The sequence below is a fragment of the Panulirus ornatus genome, chromosome 7 (assembly GCF_036320965.1).
Source record: "Panulirus ornatus isolate Po-2019 chromosome 7, ASM3632096v1, whole genome shotgun sequence".
NCBI classification, from domain to species: domain Eukaryota; kingdom Metazoa; phylum Arthropoda; class Malacostraca; order Decapoda; family Palinuridae; genus Panulirus; species Panulirus ornatus.
Genome location: NC_092230.1, coordinates 6785557 through 6802626, shown reverse-complemented (window position 1 = coordinate 6802626; position 17070 = coordinate 6785557). Strand labels below are relative to the sequence as shown.

The window sequence follows — 17070 nt, the reverse complement described above, 5'->3', positions numbered from 1 at the left end:
GGAGACACCCGAACGTTATGACGTAATGACGTATTTAAAGGGGGAAGAGGGGAAGAGGGAGGGGGAAAGGAGGGAAGGTTGGGGGGGTCGAAGCCCCACGTTGCCAGAGGTCAGCACCTGCACTGATTATACTGGAGGCCTACACCCGGCCCTCCCTTCCCTCCCTTCCCTCCCTCACTCCTTCCCTATTCCATTCCCCCCCTCCCTATTCCCCTCCCCTCCCTCCCTCCTTCCTTATTCCCCACACCCTCCCTCCCTATTTCCCCCACTCCCTTGCTCTCTATTTCCCCATCCCTCCCTCCCTCCCTATTTCCTTCCCTCCCTCCTTCCCTATTCCCCCTCCCTCCCTATTCCATTCCCCCCTCCCTCCCTCCCTATTCCATTCCCCCCTCCCTATTCCCCTCCCCTTTCTCCCTCCCTCCCTATTCTCCTCTCCCTCCCTCCCTCCCTATTCTCCTCTCCCTCCCTCCCTATTCCTCTCCCTCACTCCCTCCCTATTCCCCCCTCCCTATTCCCCCCTCCCTCCCTCCCTCCCTCCCTCCCTATTCCCCCCTCCCTCCCTCCCTCCCTATTCCCCCCCTCCCTCCCTATTCCACCCTCCCTCCCTATTCCACCCCTCCCCCCTCCTCTGTACTGCCGCTGCGCCTATGACTTACGAACCGTTATCGCTAAGTGACTTATTTCCCAGCGCTACCAAGTGACTTATTTCCCAGCTCTGCTGAGAAATGATTATTTTTCATATTCCTAGTTTTTTTTGCATATATATATATATATATATATATATATATATATATATATATATATATATATATTATCCCTGGGGATAGGGGAGAAAGAATACTTCCCACGTATTCCCTGCGTGTCGTAGAAGGCGACTAAAAGGGAAGGGAGCGGGGGGCTGGAAATCCTCCCCTCTCATTTCTTTTTTTTTTTTTTTTTAATTTTCCAAAAGAAGGAACAGAGAAGGGGGCCAAGTGAGGATAATCCCTCAAAGGCCCAGTCCTCTGTTCTTAACGCTACCTCGCTAATGCGGGAAATGGCGAATAGTATGAAAGAAAGAAAAAGATATATATATATATATATATATATATATATATATATATATATATATATATATATATATATATATATATATTAAATTACACAGTGTATTTTTAGAAGAGCATTTAACTCTTAACTAGTCTAGTATAAATGCCGATGAAATGAAGGAAGAGGAAAAAATATAGACATTTTAACATCTAGAAACCTCGGAAATGTCTATTACGAAATTAATGTCTATTACGAAATTACCTCCCCCCCTCCCCCTCCCCCCCCCCAGAGGCAGTGGTTGACCACTGGCTACATCCCTTACAGTGGGGGTTTGGGATTATATCTCTGACGATGGTAGATAAGGGTTATCTACAGTTGGTAGATAAGGGCTGTCTACAGTCATGTGATAGATATGCGTGTGGGGGGGGGGGGGGCGCATGCCGACATGGTCGGCTGACGAATCTCTGAAAGGGTTGAGGAGGGGGGGGAGGGGGGGGTTGTGGTATCTATAGGCCGCCCTCCCCCCCTTCAACGGGGGGAGGGGGGGTTGTGGTATCGATAGGCCCCCCCCTTCAACTAGAGACATCTATTAATCTATTTCCGAGAACAGGGTTGAGGAGGGGGGATGTGTCGATCCCCCCCTTCAACTAGACACATCTATTAATCTATTTCTGAGAACAGGGTTGAGGAGGGGGGATGTGTCGATCCCCCCCTTCAACTAGACACATCAATTAATCTATTTCTGAGAACAGGGTTGAGGAGGGGGGATGTGTCGATCCCCCCCTTCAACTAGACACATCTATTAATCTATTTCTCAGAACAGGGTGAAGGAGGGGGTGTGTCGATCTCCTCTCCCCCCCTTCAACTAGACACATCTATTAATCTATTTCTGAGAACAGGGTTGAGGAGGGGGGATGTGTCGATCCCCCCCCCTTCAACTAGACACATCTATTAATCTATTTCTGAGAACAGGGTTGAGGAGGGGGGTTGAATCATTTCCTCTCTCCCCCCCTCTCAAATCCTCCCCTCCTCCCCCTCTCAATTCCTCCCCTCCTCCCCCTCTCAAATCCTCCCCTCCCCCCCTCTCAAATCCTCCCCTCCCCCCCCTCTCAAATCCTCCCCTCCCCCCCTCTCAAATCCTCCCCTCCCCCTCTCAAATCCTCTCCCCCTCTCAAATCCCCCCCCCCCCAACTTGACCCTTATTGTTTAATGGGTGTCTATGCTGGTCATTTTGATGCTGACGTCGTCATGATGAATGGATAGGGTGGCGCTGTGGTGCTGACGTCATTATGACGAATGGATAGGGTGGTGCTGACGTCAGCAGGACAGTCCCAGTGGCGGACGCTACGTCACCTTATGACGTCATGGTTCCCCCCATCCCGCAAGTCATCCCGTGACGTCACCTTGTGACGTCACGGGTCCAATACAGCCGTCGGCTGTTACAGCTGGTACTGTAACGATCTGTGTCTCAAATACAGCTGTAACGAAGGATCTATTTCTCAGATACAACTGTAACGAAGGATCTATTTCTCAGATACAGCTGTAACGGAAGATCTATTTCTCAGATACAGCTGTAACGAAGGATCTATTTCTCAAATACAGCTGTAACGAAGGATCTATTTCTCAGATACAGCTGTAACGAAGGATCTATTTCTCAGATACAGCTGTAACGGAAGATCTATTTCTCAAATACAGCTGTAACGAAGGATCTATTTCTCAGATACAGCTGTAACGAAGGATCTATTTCTCAGATACAGCTGTAACGGTGGATCTATTTCTCAGATACAGCTGTAACGAAGGATCTATTTCTCAGATACAGCTGTAACCAAGGATCTATTTCTCAGATACAGCTGTAACGGAAGATCTATTTCTCAAATACAGCTGTAACGAAGGATCTATTTCTCAGATACAGCTGTAACGAAGGATCTATTTCTCAAATACAGCTGTAACGAAGGATCTATTTCTCAGATACAGCTGTAACGAAGAATCTATTTCTCAGATACAGCTGTAACGAAGGATCTATTTCTCAGATACAGCTGTAACGAAGAATCTATTTCTCAGATACAGCTGTAACGAAGGATCTATTTCTCAGATACAGCTGTAACGAAGAATCTATTTCTCAGATACAGCTGTAACGAAGGATCTATTTCTCAGATACAGCTGTAACGAAGAATCTATTTCTCAGATACAGCTGTAACGAAGGATCTATTTCTCAGATACAGCTGTAACGGAAGATCTATTTCTCAGATACAGCTGTAACGGAAGATCTATTTCTCAGATACAGCTGTAACGGAAGATCTATTTCTCAGATACAGCACTGGCTAGCCATTCCATAGCTCTGAGTGTTCAACGAGAGCGGCTGAAGGATTAGGTTCGTTGAACAAGCCTTGGATATGGTCCAGGGTCATGTGGGGTCGCTCGTTAATCCTGATCCATCGGGTTGTGTGACGGTTAACGAGCCAGCGCTCTCTCTCTCTCTCTCTCTCTCTCTCTCTCTCTCTCTCTCTCTCTCTCTCTCTCTCTCTCTCTCTGTATATATATATATATATATATATATATATATATATATATATTTTTTTTTTTTTTTTTTTTTTTTTTTTATACTTTGTCGCTGTCTCCCGCGTTTGCGAGGTAGCGCAAGGAAACAGACGAAAGAAATGGCCCAACCCCCCCCCCCCCATACACATGTACATACACACGTCCACACACGCAAATATACATACCTACACAGCTTTCCATGGTTTACCCCAGACGCTTCACATGCCTTGATTCAATCCACTGACAGCACGTCAACCCCTGTATACCACATGACTCCAATTCACTCTATTCCTTGCCCTCCTTTCACCCTCCTGCATGTTCAGGCCCCGATCACACAAAATCTTTTTCACTCCATCTTTCCACCTCCAATTTGGTCTCCCTCTTCTCCTCGTTCCCTCCACCTCCGACACATATATCCTCTTGGTCAATCTCTCCTCACTCATTCTCTCCATGTGCCCAAACCATTTCAAAACACCCTCTTCTGCTCTCTCAACCACGCTCTTTTTATTTCCACACATCTCTCTTACCCTTACGTTACTTACTCGATCAAACCACCTCACACCACACATTGTCCTCAAACATCTCATTTCCAGCACATCCATCCTCCTGCGCACATCTCTATCCATAGCCCACGCCTCGCAACCATACAACATTGTTGGAACCACTATTCCCTCAAACATACCCATTTTTGCTTTCCGAGATAATGTTCTCGACTTCCACACATTTTTCAAGGCTCCCAAAATTTTCGCCCCCTCCCCCACCCTATGATCCACTTCCGCTTCCATGGTTCCATCCGCTGACAGATCCACTCCCAGATATCTAAAACACTTCACTTCCTCCAGTTTTTCTCCATTCAAACTCACCTCCCAATTGACTTGACCCTCACCCCTACTGTACCTAATAACCTTGCTCTTATTCACATTTACTCTCAACTTTCTTCTTCCACACACTTTACCAAACTCAGTCACCAGCTTCTGCAGTTTCTCACATGAATCAGCCACCAGCGCTGTATCATCAGCGAACAACAACTGACTCACTTCCCAAGCTCTCTCATCCCCAACAGACTTCATACATGCCCCTCTTTCCATATATATATATATATATATATATATATATATATATATATATATATATATATATATATATATATATATATATATTCCTATGAATCCACGGGGAAAATGAAACACGAAAAGTTCCCAAGTGCACTTTCGTGTAATAATCACATCATCAGGGGAGACACACGAGAGATGATGTTATTATTACACGAAAGTGCACTTAGGAACTTTTCGTGTTTCATTTTCCCCGCGGACTCATAGGAATATATATATATATATATATATATATATATATATATATATATATATATATATATATATATATATATATATATAAGATATTCCGTGTTTAACGAGCCAGTTTTCCAGATCAACGAGGCCGCTGGTCCAAACTAACGACACCTCTCTCTCTCCCCCTCCCAGCCTTCGGTAACGCACGGACGAGAAGAAACGACAATTCTTCAAGATTTGTGAGTATGTGTGTGTATGTGTGTGTGTGTGTGTGTGTGTATGTTTGTGTGTGTCTGTGTGTGTGTGTGTGTGTATGTGTGTGTGTGTGTGTGTGTGTGTGTGTGTGTATGTCTGTGTGTGTGTGTGTGTATGTGTATGTGTGTGTGTGTGACGTGATTAATCCCGTGTATAGGTCGATATGATCCCTGTGTTGATGCGTATATATATATATATATATATATATATATATATATATATATATATATATGAAATATTGTATATATGAGAATACCTGTGTGTATATCTTCATCTCTGTAAACTGTCGTCAAAAAAATAATAATCATATAATCAAGTGTTGTTATTCATAACCCTCCCCCCCTCTTCCCCTCTTCCCCAGGGCAAGTATATGGAGATCGAGTTTGACCACAAGGGTGACCCAATTGGCGGCAGTATAACGCACTGTGAGTATACCCGGCACAGTATACTGTGGGTATACTCCTCTCTGTCAGTATCGCTAGTAGAGTACTAGAACTTCTACCTCTATTTTGATATGTATCGATAGATAGATAGATAGATTGATTGATTGATTGATTGATTGATATAGATAGATAGACATAGATAGATAGATAGATTGATTGATTGATTGATATAGATAGATAGACAAGATAGATATAAATAGATAGACATAGATAGATAGATAGATAGATATGAATAGATAGATATAGATAGATAGACATAGATAGGTAGATAGATAGATAGATATAAATAGATAGATATAGGCAGATAGACATAGATAGATAGATAAATATACTGCTAATAGATTTAGTGTGAAAATGTTTTAATAGATCGTAATTTTCTGTTATAATGAAGTATGATAATATTCATGAAGGCATATATCTGATATGTGATATACCCGTGGCAATGAACTGAAGATATATCGAGAATATGTTGTCATATTGTGATGTATGTTGTTCTCTTATTATGCCGACTGAAGACTTGTTGGAAAAGGTGAGCAATTTTTCAAATTTTTAATTTTTAATTTTTAATCTTATTTTTTGGATGAAATTTAGATCTAATTTTTTTTTGGATGAAATTTGAATTTAATTTATTTTTTGGATGAAATTTAAATTTAATTTTTTTTGGATGAAAATTAAATCTAATTTTTTTTGGATGAAATTCAAATTTATTTTTTTTTGATGAAATTGAAATTTAATTTTTTTTTGATGAAATTTAAATTTAATTTTTTTTGGATGAAATTTAAATTTAATTTTTTTTTTGAAACAAAAAAATAGAAAATTTATATGAAATATTTGGTAATTATTTTTTTTTTATGTATATAACTTTGAACCTGATGGCGGTACGACCCCTCCCCCCCATCCCCCCCACCCCCCCGCCCCCCAATCCCCCCCACCCCCCGCTGAGCACGACAACGGATACGACGACCCCCCTCCTCCCCTCTCTCCCCCTCCCCCCTCCCCCCCTCCACGACAACGGTACAGCACGACGGTACGATTCGTGCTGAGAGGGGAAGGGGGTGAGGGGAAAAGGGGGAAATGGGGGGAAATGGAGGGGGGGGGAAATGGGGTATTAAACAGGGTCGTACCCAAAGTCGTGCTCGCGGGGAGGGGGGGGGGAGGGGAAGGGGGGGTGGTTGGTCGTACCAACGACCCCCCCTCCCCCTCCCCTCCCTCTCAGAAATTATCTCAAATCACCCACTGTCTTTTCTCTCTTCCCCCTTTCCCCCAGCCCAGAGTCACTGGACGCGCCGCTGGCGAGCGGAATTTCCACATTTTCTACCAAGTGTTGGCAGGCGCTGACATCCAGACCCTGAGTAAGTATCCGTGCCAACATCTGCCACCAACTGCTTATCCTGCCAACACCTTGCCTATCCTGCCAACCCACCTTGCGTGTCCTGCCAACAACTCCTTGCCTATCCTACCAACAGTTAACTATCCTGCCAACACTTTGCCTGTCCTGCCAACACCTTGCCTGTCCTGCCAACATCTACCTATCCTTTCAACACCTGCCTACCCTGCCTACACCTGCCTACCCTGCCAACATCTGCCTATCCTACCAACAGTTAACTACCCTGCCAACACCTTGCCTGTCCTGCCAACAGTTAACTATCCTGCCAACACCTTGCCTGTCCTGCCAACATCTGCCTATCCTTCCAACAGTTACCTATCCTTCCAACACCTGTCTGTCCTGCCACCATCTGCCTATCCTGCCAACAGTTACCTATGCTGCCAACACCTGCCTATCCTGCCAACACCTGCCTACCCTGCCAACATCTGCCTATCCTGCCAACACCTGCCTGTCCTACTCTCTTTTACCAACAAGCAACGGTGTATTTGAGTAGTTTGTTGTCACATATGATCACCCACTGCCAACACGTCTGTCACTCGCCCATTACCAACACTCACGGCAATCCTTGACTTCCAACAGTTCACAAAGAATAGATTAGAAATTTTATTTTCTTTCCACATCTTCGTAAAATAATGAATAAAAAGAAATATAAAGTTTTTTGCTGTATAATTGTATACATCAATGGATGGATGTATGCCACAGTAATTATGTATGCAAATGTATGCTTGATTTCGAAGGTACATAGTGAGAAAAGTTGATTTACATATGTAAAATGAAAAAAAAAACAGTGATCCTCATATGGCAACAGTAGGCGACAGAATTTATGTCACTTGGGCAAATTTTCTCTCGTCATATTTTTTTTTCCATATTTACCCAGCTTTATTTCTTTCTAATTCAACGCCGTAGTTGCAAAGTAGGTCTTTCAAAATCCATAGAATAAAATATGTATATTCAGCTATCAATTATGTAGATTAGATACATCAATGATTGATAAATATGAACTGAGTCTAAGAATGTGGATGGGGAGGGAGCTGTGGTTTCGGTGCATTACACATGACAGCTAAGAGGCTGAGTGTGAACCAATGTGGCCTCTTCTTGGTCTGTTTTCTTGGCGCTACCTCGTTGAAGTAGGGGGTGGCGATGCTCTTTCCTGTGGGACGGGGTAGCGCCAGGAATGGATGAAGGAGAGCAAGAATGGATACGTACATGTGTATTTGTGTATATCTTTGTATTTGTATGCATATGTGTATATGTTGATGTATGTATGTTATATTTTTTCCATATTCGCCATTTCTTGCGTTAGCGAGGTAGCGTTAAGAACAGAGGACTGGGCCTTTGAGGGAATATCCTCACCTGGCCCCCTTCTCTGTTCCTTCCTTTGGAGGAGAACATATGCAGCCTCCTCCACCGCCTACAACAACAACAACAACAACAACAACAATCACATAATTACCAACAAGTAACCTCCAGCAACCCCCCCAACCCCCCCCCCCCACGCCATCCACAAGGTAGCGCACAGGTTTCTTTTATTCTGGGAGAGAGGACCATGTATGGCTTCCTTCCCACCTCTCCCACCGACTCCCGCACTTCTTTCACACACACACACACTCTCTCTCTCTCTCTCTCTCTCTCTCTCTCTCTCTCTCTCTCTCTCTCTCTCTCTCTCTCTCGTGTGTGTGTTTTATTTATCGTATTTTTATTGATTTGATTAAACTTCCGCCCAGTCTGTAAACAAACCCTCGGCTACGTCTTGGGGGAGGAAAGGGGGCGCAAGAGGTAGATATATTTCCTGGTTTTTGTGTGTGGGGGGGGCCGCGCGCGTCCCTCCCGGACGATCAGCTGTTCCGCCCACCGTCCTTGGCGCCCACATCACTCGATGTGGGCGCTCTTAACACCCGCTATTTTTCACTTGAAATTTTACCGTCAGCCTCACGAGTTTTATGATCGTCGATAATTTCGTGATAATTCTTTTATTATATTCTATGTCTTCCTAGTTTAAAATCTGGCGAGAAAAATTTACCGTTTAGATACCACCAGTTTATTGCGGTAAGTGTTCGGTAACTTTAGTCGACGTCATAGTAGGAAGCTAATGACCGCTTTTTTTTTTATTAATAAAACAGGAGGTGTTGCGTTAACTTAAACATTCTAATTAACACACCTACGTACATATGTATGCGTTATTGTGTCATGCGTGCGCGCATGCGTGTGTTTGTGTTTATATGGTGAAATGAAAATTTACCCTCTTTTACAGTCGTGGGCAAAATTGTAAACATTCATGTCAATGGCCATTTCAGAAAACGTCCGTCAGTCCGTATGTCCGCGTGATTTGAAACCCCATTAATAGTTTTTTTTTTCTTTCTTTTTACATCCTCAAGTAACATATTTGGTTCTAAGGATGTACTGATGAGATTCTTATAATTTAAGTGGAATTTTACCCATGCAGTTAACGTAGGCTGCTTAGCCAACAGCACCTTAGGGGATATTAAAGCCTATATTTCTATATAATTTGATCCTTCTATACATGCGTAAATTGATATAGTTCGGTTTAATTCCTCCAACATTCTAGTATTTCTCTTGGGTCGACTATTTCACGATAAATATGCTAGAAGGGTGAACAGAACTGCTATTTCTAAATGGTGGAAATTATCGACTTCATAATCTGGTATACAGGGGGCGACGTGCTGTCAGTGGACTGAGCCAGTGCAGGTGAAGCGTCTGGGGTAAACCATGGAAAGGTCTGTGGGGCCTGGATGTGGAAAGGGAGCTGTGGTTTCGGTGCATTATTACATGACAGCTAGAGAATGAGTATGAGCGGATATGGCCCTTATATTTTTTCGTCTATTCCTGGCGCTACCTCATTAACGAGGGAAACGGCATAGGGCAGGTAAAGCGTCCTGGGTAAACCATGGAAAGGTCTGTGGGGCCTGGATGTGGAAAGGGAGCTGTGGTTTCGGTGCATTACACATAACAGCTAGAGAATGAGTGGATATGGCCCTTTTTTTTTTTTCGTCTATTCCTGGCGCTACCTCACTAACGAAGGAAACAGCATAGGGTGATATAATACATCATCATCGAAGACCGAGAAAACACACAGCCACATAAACACCAACAAGTAAACAACAACAACAACAACCCCCCCCCCCCACCCTCAGCCAAAAGGTAGCGCACAAGTTTCTTATATTGCAATAGGTCATAGTGGTGTGGGTGTCACCTACTCTGTGTGGAGAATCACATAAAAGACACGATATGTTCCCAAGTGCACTTTCGTGTAATGATCACATCGTCGTCAGGGGAGATACAAGAGAGAGAAATAGAAGACGTAGAACTGTCAGTTGATATACAAGGAAGAGACGTAGCTAAGACGCCATTTGGTAAACAAGTGTTACCAGATGGTGGTGTTCGGGTCTGGCATCATGTCTGTCATGAAATGTTTATCATGTGGATAGGAAAGGGAAATGTTTACAGATTTTGCCTTCGACAGAGCTATCCAATTTGTATAGACCTTCACTAATATTAATGTTACAATTCTTTATGTATTTAGTAATAGAAGAGTCACTGATATTTCTCTTGGTAAAGGAGTTAGTTGATAATTGAATTAGCGTTACACCAGTCAATGCAATGGTCATAATTTTGTAACATGATTAAACAAAGTATTTAATTCTTATCCTGTTCTTACATAGTATTTATGTTGTTTGAGTCTAACATAAAGATCCTTACCAGTCTGCCCAACATAAAACATATTACAGTTTTTACATGGTACTCTATAAACACAGCCAGCAGAACTTTCTGGTGAGATTTTCCATAAGATATCCTTGATAGTATTGTTGTTGCTGAAGGCTACATTTACATTAAAGGGTTTAAGAAACATGGGAAGTAAAGTAAAATTATTAAAATGGAGAACTAAAAGATTTTTGGTGTCAATGGGAGGTTTGGGCTCAACTCTATAAAATGATTTCTTTGCTAACTTAAGGGATTTATCAATGAAAGATCTAGGGTACCTTAACTTAGATCCAATAGAATATATCTTCTCGAACTCATCATCAATAAACTCTGGACTGCGAATACGTAATGCCCTAAGGAACATAGATTGAAATGATGATAATCTAACTCTGTCATGTTGAGATGAGTAATAATGGATATATATATATATGAACAAACATTGGTAGGGTTTTTTATCTGCATATGTGTATGTTGTGTGTGTGTATATGTGTGTGTGTGTGTGTGTGTGTGTGTGTGTGTGTATGCAGGGTTGCCAATGACTGTATGGTTTCCCCTGCAGAGTTGCTAAGGTTGCAGCGTAACGTGGAGAACTACACACTCCTGCAGGCCTCGCGTCACCCCGTCACAGACTCCCTGGACGACCGCACCGAATTCTCCATCACCAAGGTACGGTACCGTCACCACGGTACACTACCGTCACTATGGTACCGTCACCACGGTACCGTCACCACGGTACCGTCACTCATGTACGGTACTGTTACCACGGTACACTACCGTCACCACGGTACCGTCACTCATGTACGGTACCGTCACCACGGTACACTACCGTCACCACGGTACCGTCACTCATGTACGGTACTGTTACCACGGTACACTACCGTCACCACGGTACCGTCACTCATGCACGGTACCGTCACCACGGTACACTACCGTCACCACGGTACCGTCACCACGGTACCGTCACTCACGTACGGTACACTTATTGAAGTTTGTGTATGATCATTATTATTTATAGATATTAAGATTTAAACATACATAGACTTGCACATTTCCTCACACACACACACACACACACACACACACACACACACACACACACACACACAAACACACACACCATTACATACAAGCACACACACACACACACACACACACACACACACACACACACACACACACACACACACACACACACAAACACACACACCATTACATACAAGCACACACACACACACACACACACACACACACACACACACACACAAACACACACACGCTTACATACGAGCACACACACACACACACACACACACATACATGCTTACACACACACACACACACACACACACACACACACACACACACACACACACACACACACACACCCTTCACGTGGTGAGTGAGCCAGCTGACCGTCTGTCTGTCTGTCTGTCTTGGTGGGCGTGCGCGCGTGCAGCGTGCGCTGGACGTGCTGGGGCTGAGCCAGGAGGAGCAGCTGGACGTGCTCAGGATTGTGGCAGCTGTGCTCAAACTGGCCAACCTCACCTTCACCTCCGTCAACAACATAGACGGCACGGAGGGATGCGTCAGCGAGAATGAGTATGGTGAGTCTACCTCCCTCCTGTCTGCTGGGTGAGTCTATATATATATATATATATATATATATATATATATACAGAGGTATAAGTTTGTTGAGTATTCCTGGTAAATTATATGGGAGGGTATTGATTGAGAGGGTGAAGGCATGTACAGAGCATCAGATTGGGGAAGAGCAGTGCGGTTTCAGAAGTGGTAGAGGATGTGTGGATCAGGTGTTTGCTTTGAAGAATGTATGTGAGAAATACTTAGAAAAGCAAATGGATTTGTATGTAGCATTTATGGATCTGGAGAAGGCATATGATAGAGTTGATAGAGATGCTCTGTGGAAGGTATTAAGAATATATGGTGTGGGAGGCAAGTTGTTAGAAGCAGTGAAAAGTTTTTATCGAGGATGTAAGGCATGTGTACGTGTAGGAAGAGAGGAAAGTGATTGGTTCTCAGTGAATGTAGGTTTGCGGCAGGGGTGTGTGATGTCTCCATGGTTGTTTAATTTGTTTATGGATGGGGTTGTTAGGGAGGTAAATGCAAGAGTCCTGGAAAGAGGGGCAAGTATGAAGTCTGTTGGGGATGAGAGAGCTTGGGAAGTGAGTCAGTTGTTGTTCGCTGATGATACAGCGCTGGTGGCTGATTCATGTGAGAAACTGCAGAAGCTGGTGACTGAGTTTGGTAAAGTGTGTGGAAGAAGAAAGTTAAGAGTAAATGTGAATAAGAGCAAGGTTATTAGGTACAGTAGGGGTGAGGGTCAAGTCAATTGGGAGGTGAGTTTGAATGGAGAAAAACTGGAGGAAGTGAAGTGTTTTAGATATCTGGGAGTGGATCTGTCAGCGGATGGAACCATGGAAGCGGAAGTGGATCATAGGGTGGGGGAGGGGGCGAAAATTTTGGGAGCCTTGAAAAATGTGTGGAAGTCGAGAACATTATCTCGGAAAGCAAAAGTGGGTATGTTTGAAGGAATAGTGGTTCCAACAATGTTGTATGGTTGCGAGGCGTGGGCTATGGATAGAGATGTGCGCAGGAGGGTGGATGTGCTGGAAATGAGATGTTTGAGGACAATGTGTGGTGTGAGGTGGTTTGAGCGAGTGAGTAACGTAAGGGTAAGAGAGATGTGTGGAAATAAAAAGAGCGTGGTTGAGAGAGCAGAGGAGGGTGTTTTGAAATGGTTTGGGCACATGGAGAGAATGAGTGAGGAAAGATTGACCAAGAGGATATATGTGTCGGAGGTGGAGGGAACGAGGAGAAGAGGGAGACCAAATTGGAGGTGGAAAGATGGAGTGAAAAAGATTTTGTGTGATCGGGGCCTGAACATGCAGGAGGGTGAAAGGAGGGCAAGGAATAGAGTGAATTGGAGCGATGTGGTATACAGGGGTTGACGTGCTGTCAGTGGATTGAATCAAGGCATGTGAAGCGTCTGGGGTAAACCATGGAAAGCTGTGTAGGTATGTATATTTGCGTGTGTGGACGTATGTACATGTGTATGGGGGGGGGGGGTTGGGCCATTTCTTTCGTCTGTTTCCTTGCGCTACCTCGCAAACGCGGGAGACAGCGACAAAGTATAAAAAAAAAAAAAAAAAAAAAAAAAAAAAAAAAAAAAAAAAATATATATATATATATATATATATATATATATATATATATATATATGGTTGCGAGGCGTGGGCTATGGATAGAGTTGTGCGCAGGAGGATGGATGTGCTGGAAATGAGATGTTTGAGGACAATGTGTGGTGTGAGGTGGTTTGATCGAGTAAGTAACGTAAGGGTAAGAGAGATGTGTGGAAATAAAAAGAGCGTGGTTGAGAGAGCAGAAGAGGGTGTTTTGAAGTGGTTTGGGCACATGGAGAGAATGAGTGAGGAAAGATTGACCAAGAGGATATATGTGTCGGAGGTGGAGGGAACGAGGAGAAGAGGGAGACCAAATTGGAGGTGGAAAGATGGAGTGAAAAAGATTTTGTGTGATCGGGGCCTGAACATGCAGGAGGGTGAAAGGAGGGCAAGGAATAGAGTGAATTGGAGCGATGTGGTATACCGGGGTTGACGTGCTGTCAGTGGATTGAATCAAGGCATGTGAAGCGTCTCGGGTAAACCATGGAAAGCTGTGTAGGTATGTATATTTGCGTGTGTGGACGTATGTATATACATGTGTATGGGGGGGGTTGGGCCATTTCTTTCGTCTGTTTCCTTGCGCTAACTCGCAAACGCGGGAGACAGCGACAAAGTATGAAAAAAAAAAATATATATATATATGTATATGTATGTATTCCTATGAGTCCACGGGGGAAAATGAAACACGATAAGTTCCCAAGTGCACTTTCGTGTCATAATCACATCATCAGGAGAGACACAAGAGAGAAATATAACAGTCATTTGATATACATCGAAGAGACGAAGCTATGTATATGTGTGTGTGTGTGTGCGTGCGTGTGTGTTCTATGAAGGTGCGCGTTCATATGCACTTAGTTTGTATATATATATATATATATATATATATATATATATATATATATATATATATATATATATATATATATACTGGAATTCTTGTTTTCATCCTTATTGCTCTGTATGGCTGGCGAACGCAATACTTTAGAACCGAGATCCCAAGATATTTGTTATGTCCCATCACAGAAAATCAATTTAGGTGTTGGACGTATGTACAGTCGGGCACAGAAAGTCATGACACACGTCTCTGGTCCCGAGGCTTCTTCATGCCCCGCTTGGCGAGCATTTGGCCAAGGCTGTAACTACCCTGTTGAGACAGAGGGCTAGGTGGAGCTTTGACCTGACGTGTTCCGGGACTTTTATCCCCGCCTGTGACCTCAGATTGACCCTGAAAGGAAAAGGTCACCAAGTAGACAAGGTCAATGATGCTTAACAGCAGTGTCACAAATGGTGTATTATTCGACGAACACTTGCCTCCTGTATGACTGTGATTAATCTAATTAAGCTGTTGTGAACATCAGTTGTATACTGTAGAAGTTATAACCGAGTTACAGCCTAGAGCCAATTAATCTAATTAAGCTGTTGTGAACATTATTTATGTACTGTACTACATCCTTGAGCATCGGGGTCTGTATAAACACCCTGTATGATCCACTCACACACCTAGATCTGTGTGTGTGTGTGTGTGTGTGTATGTGTGTGCGTGTGTGTGTGTGTGTGTATGTGTGTGTGTCTATGTGTGTGTCTGTGTGTGTGTGTGTGTGTGAGTATGTATGTGTGGTGTGTATGTATGTGTCCGTGTGTGTGTGTGTGTCTGTGTGTGTATATGTGTGTCTGTGTGTGTATATGTATGTGTGGTGTGTGTATATGTGTGTGTGTGTGTGTGTGTGTGTGTGTGTGTGTGTGTGTATGGTGTGTGTGTCTGTGTGTGGTGTCTGTGTGTGTGTGTGTGTGTGTGTATGTGTGTGTGTGTGTGTGTGTGTGTATGTGTGTGTGTGTGTGTGTCTGTGTGTGTGTGTGTCTGTGTGTGTATATGTAATTGTGGTGTGTGTATGTGTGTGTGTGTGTGTGTGTGTGTGTGTGTGTGTGTGTATGTGTGTATGGTGTGTGTGTCTGTGTGTGGTGTCTGTGTGTGTGTGTGGTGTGTGTGTGTGTGTCTGTGTGTCGAGATGGCTCACGTTCGGTGTCCCCTTTGCCTCGCAGAGCTGCACGAGGTGTGTGAGCTCCTCTTCTGTGAGGTGCCTGCGCTGGTGGGGGCGCTGCAGACGCGGACGGTGGAGTCTCGCGGGGAGACGGTGGTGGCGGAGCTCTCCGCCCTGGAGGCCACGCGCACCAGGGACGCCCTCTGCCGCGCACTGTACAACAGACTCTTCACCTGGGTCGTCAGCAGGACCAATGAGGCCATCAAAGTAAGGCTCCGTTGTGTTTATATGTGAGGATTCCTTCCTCAGTGTAAGTTATTAAGGCCCCACAATGCCCCTTGGATCGGGTCATCAGCTCATAAGATTATGAGAACACTCCCAGGACACACACACACACACACACACACACACACATACATACACTAAGAGATCAGCCATACACCAATCACAGCCCTAGGCTTGGACGACCATGACGCACTTTGCCAAAAGCCACCTTGTCATACATTCCCTCTCATCGACTTCCATAATCTTTATATCATATTCATGACCCGGGCAAAGTCCCCTGCAACATGGTCTAAAATCATATTAGACCTCCACATAAAACACCTCTGCCCAACACTACATGTTGGCCGACATCATGAACCATTCGAGGCTATACAACAAAATACTCCATCTCCGGAAACTTGCCAGCATACTACCCACCCTAAAAACCTCTCGAAACCCCGACCCAACTCCCCCTTCTTCCTCCTGTCTCCTATCATCACTATCTGTACTTCCTGAGGGACTGAGTGACAGCCAAATCCACCAAGACCTCCTCCATTCAGACACCCCTAATCACTCCAGCAACACCAATCACATACACGATGGCTTCATCCAATCTGCACCCACAATCCCACCTCCCCCCACACACCCCAGATCCCAACACACACAGAGTCAGCAACACAATGCAACACTGCTCCCACGTTAACACCCCCCTCGCACCCTTCACACGAAAGATACTCGAAAACACCTTCCCACATGAATGTCAAAAGGTGGATGGCCAACATCATAGCCAGCCAGGGTCGTCCATGTAGGATACAGATCCAAATCTCTCTTGGATCTACAGTTGGGGTTCTCCAGGGAGCTGTTCTTTCTCCACCCTTCTCCAGCCTCTACCTCAGACACACCCCAGCAGTTCACTGAACGTGCGACACGACAGCATCCACGTGGAACACTGCTTGCTTGCTCCCC

The 17070-nt window shown here is 44.2% G+C and overlaps 1 protein-coding gene across 3 annotated transcripts in view; it reads left to right on the top strand.

The window, feature by feature from the left end:
- Myo95E (Myosin 95E) overlaps positions 1–17070 on the top strand; it is a 224561-nt gene that overhangs the window by 165403 nt on the left and 42088 nt on the right. For all 3 annotated transcript variants that reach the window (XM_071663205.1, XM_071663206.1, XM_071663203.1), the window contains exons 5-11: positions 5049–5095; positions 5473–5536; positions 6070–6083; positions 6822–6906; positions 11221–11327; positions 12118–12265; positions 15902–16107. In XM_071663205.1, coding sequence (XP_071519306.1) covers positions 5049–5095; positions 5473–5536; positions 6070–6083; positions 6822–6906; positions 11221–11327; positions 12118–12265; positions 15902–16107 — 671 coding nt within the window. The remainder of the gene's footprint in view (positions 1–5048; positions 5096–5472; positions 5537–6069; positions 6084–6821; positions 6907–11220; positions 11328–12117; positions 12266–15901; positions 16108–17070) is intronic.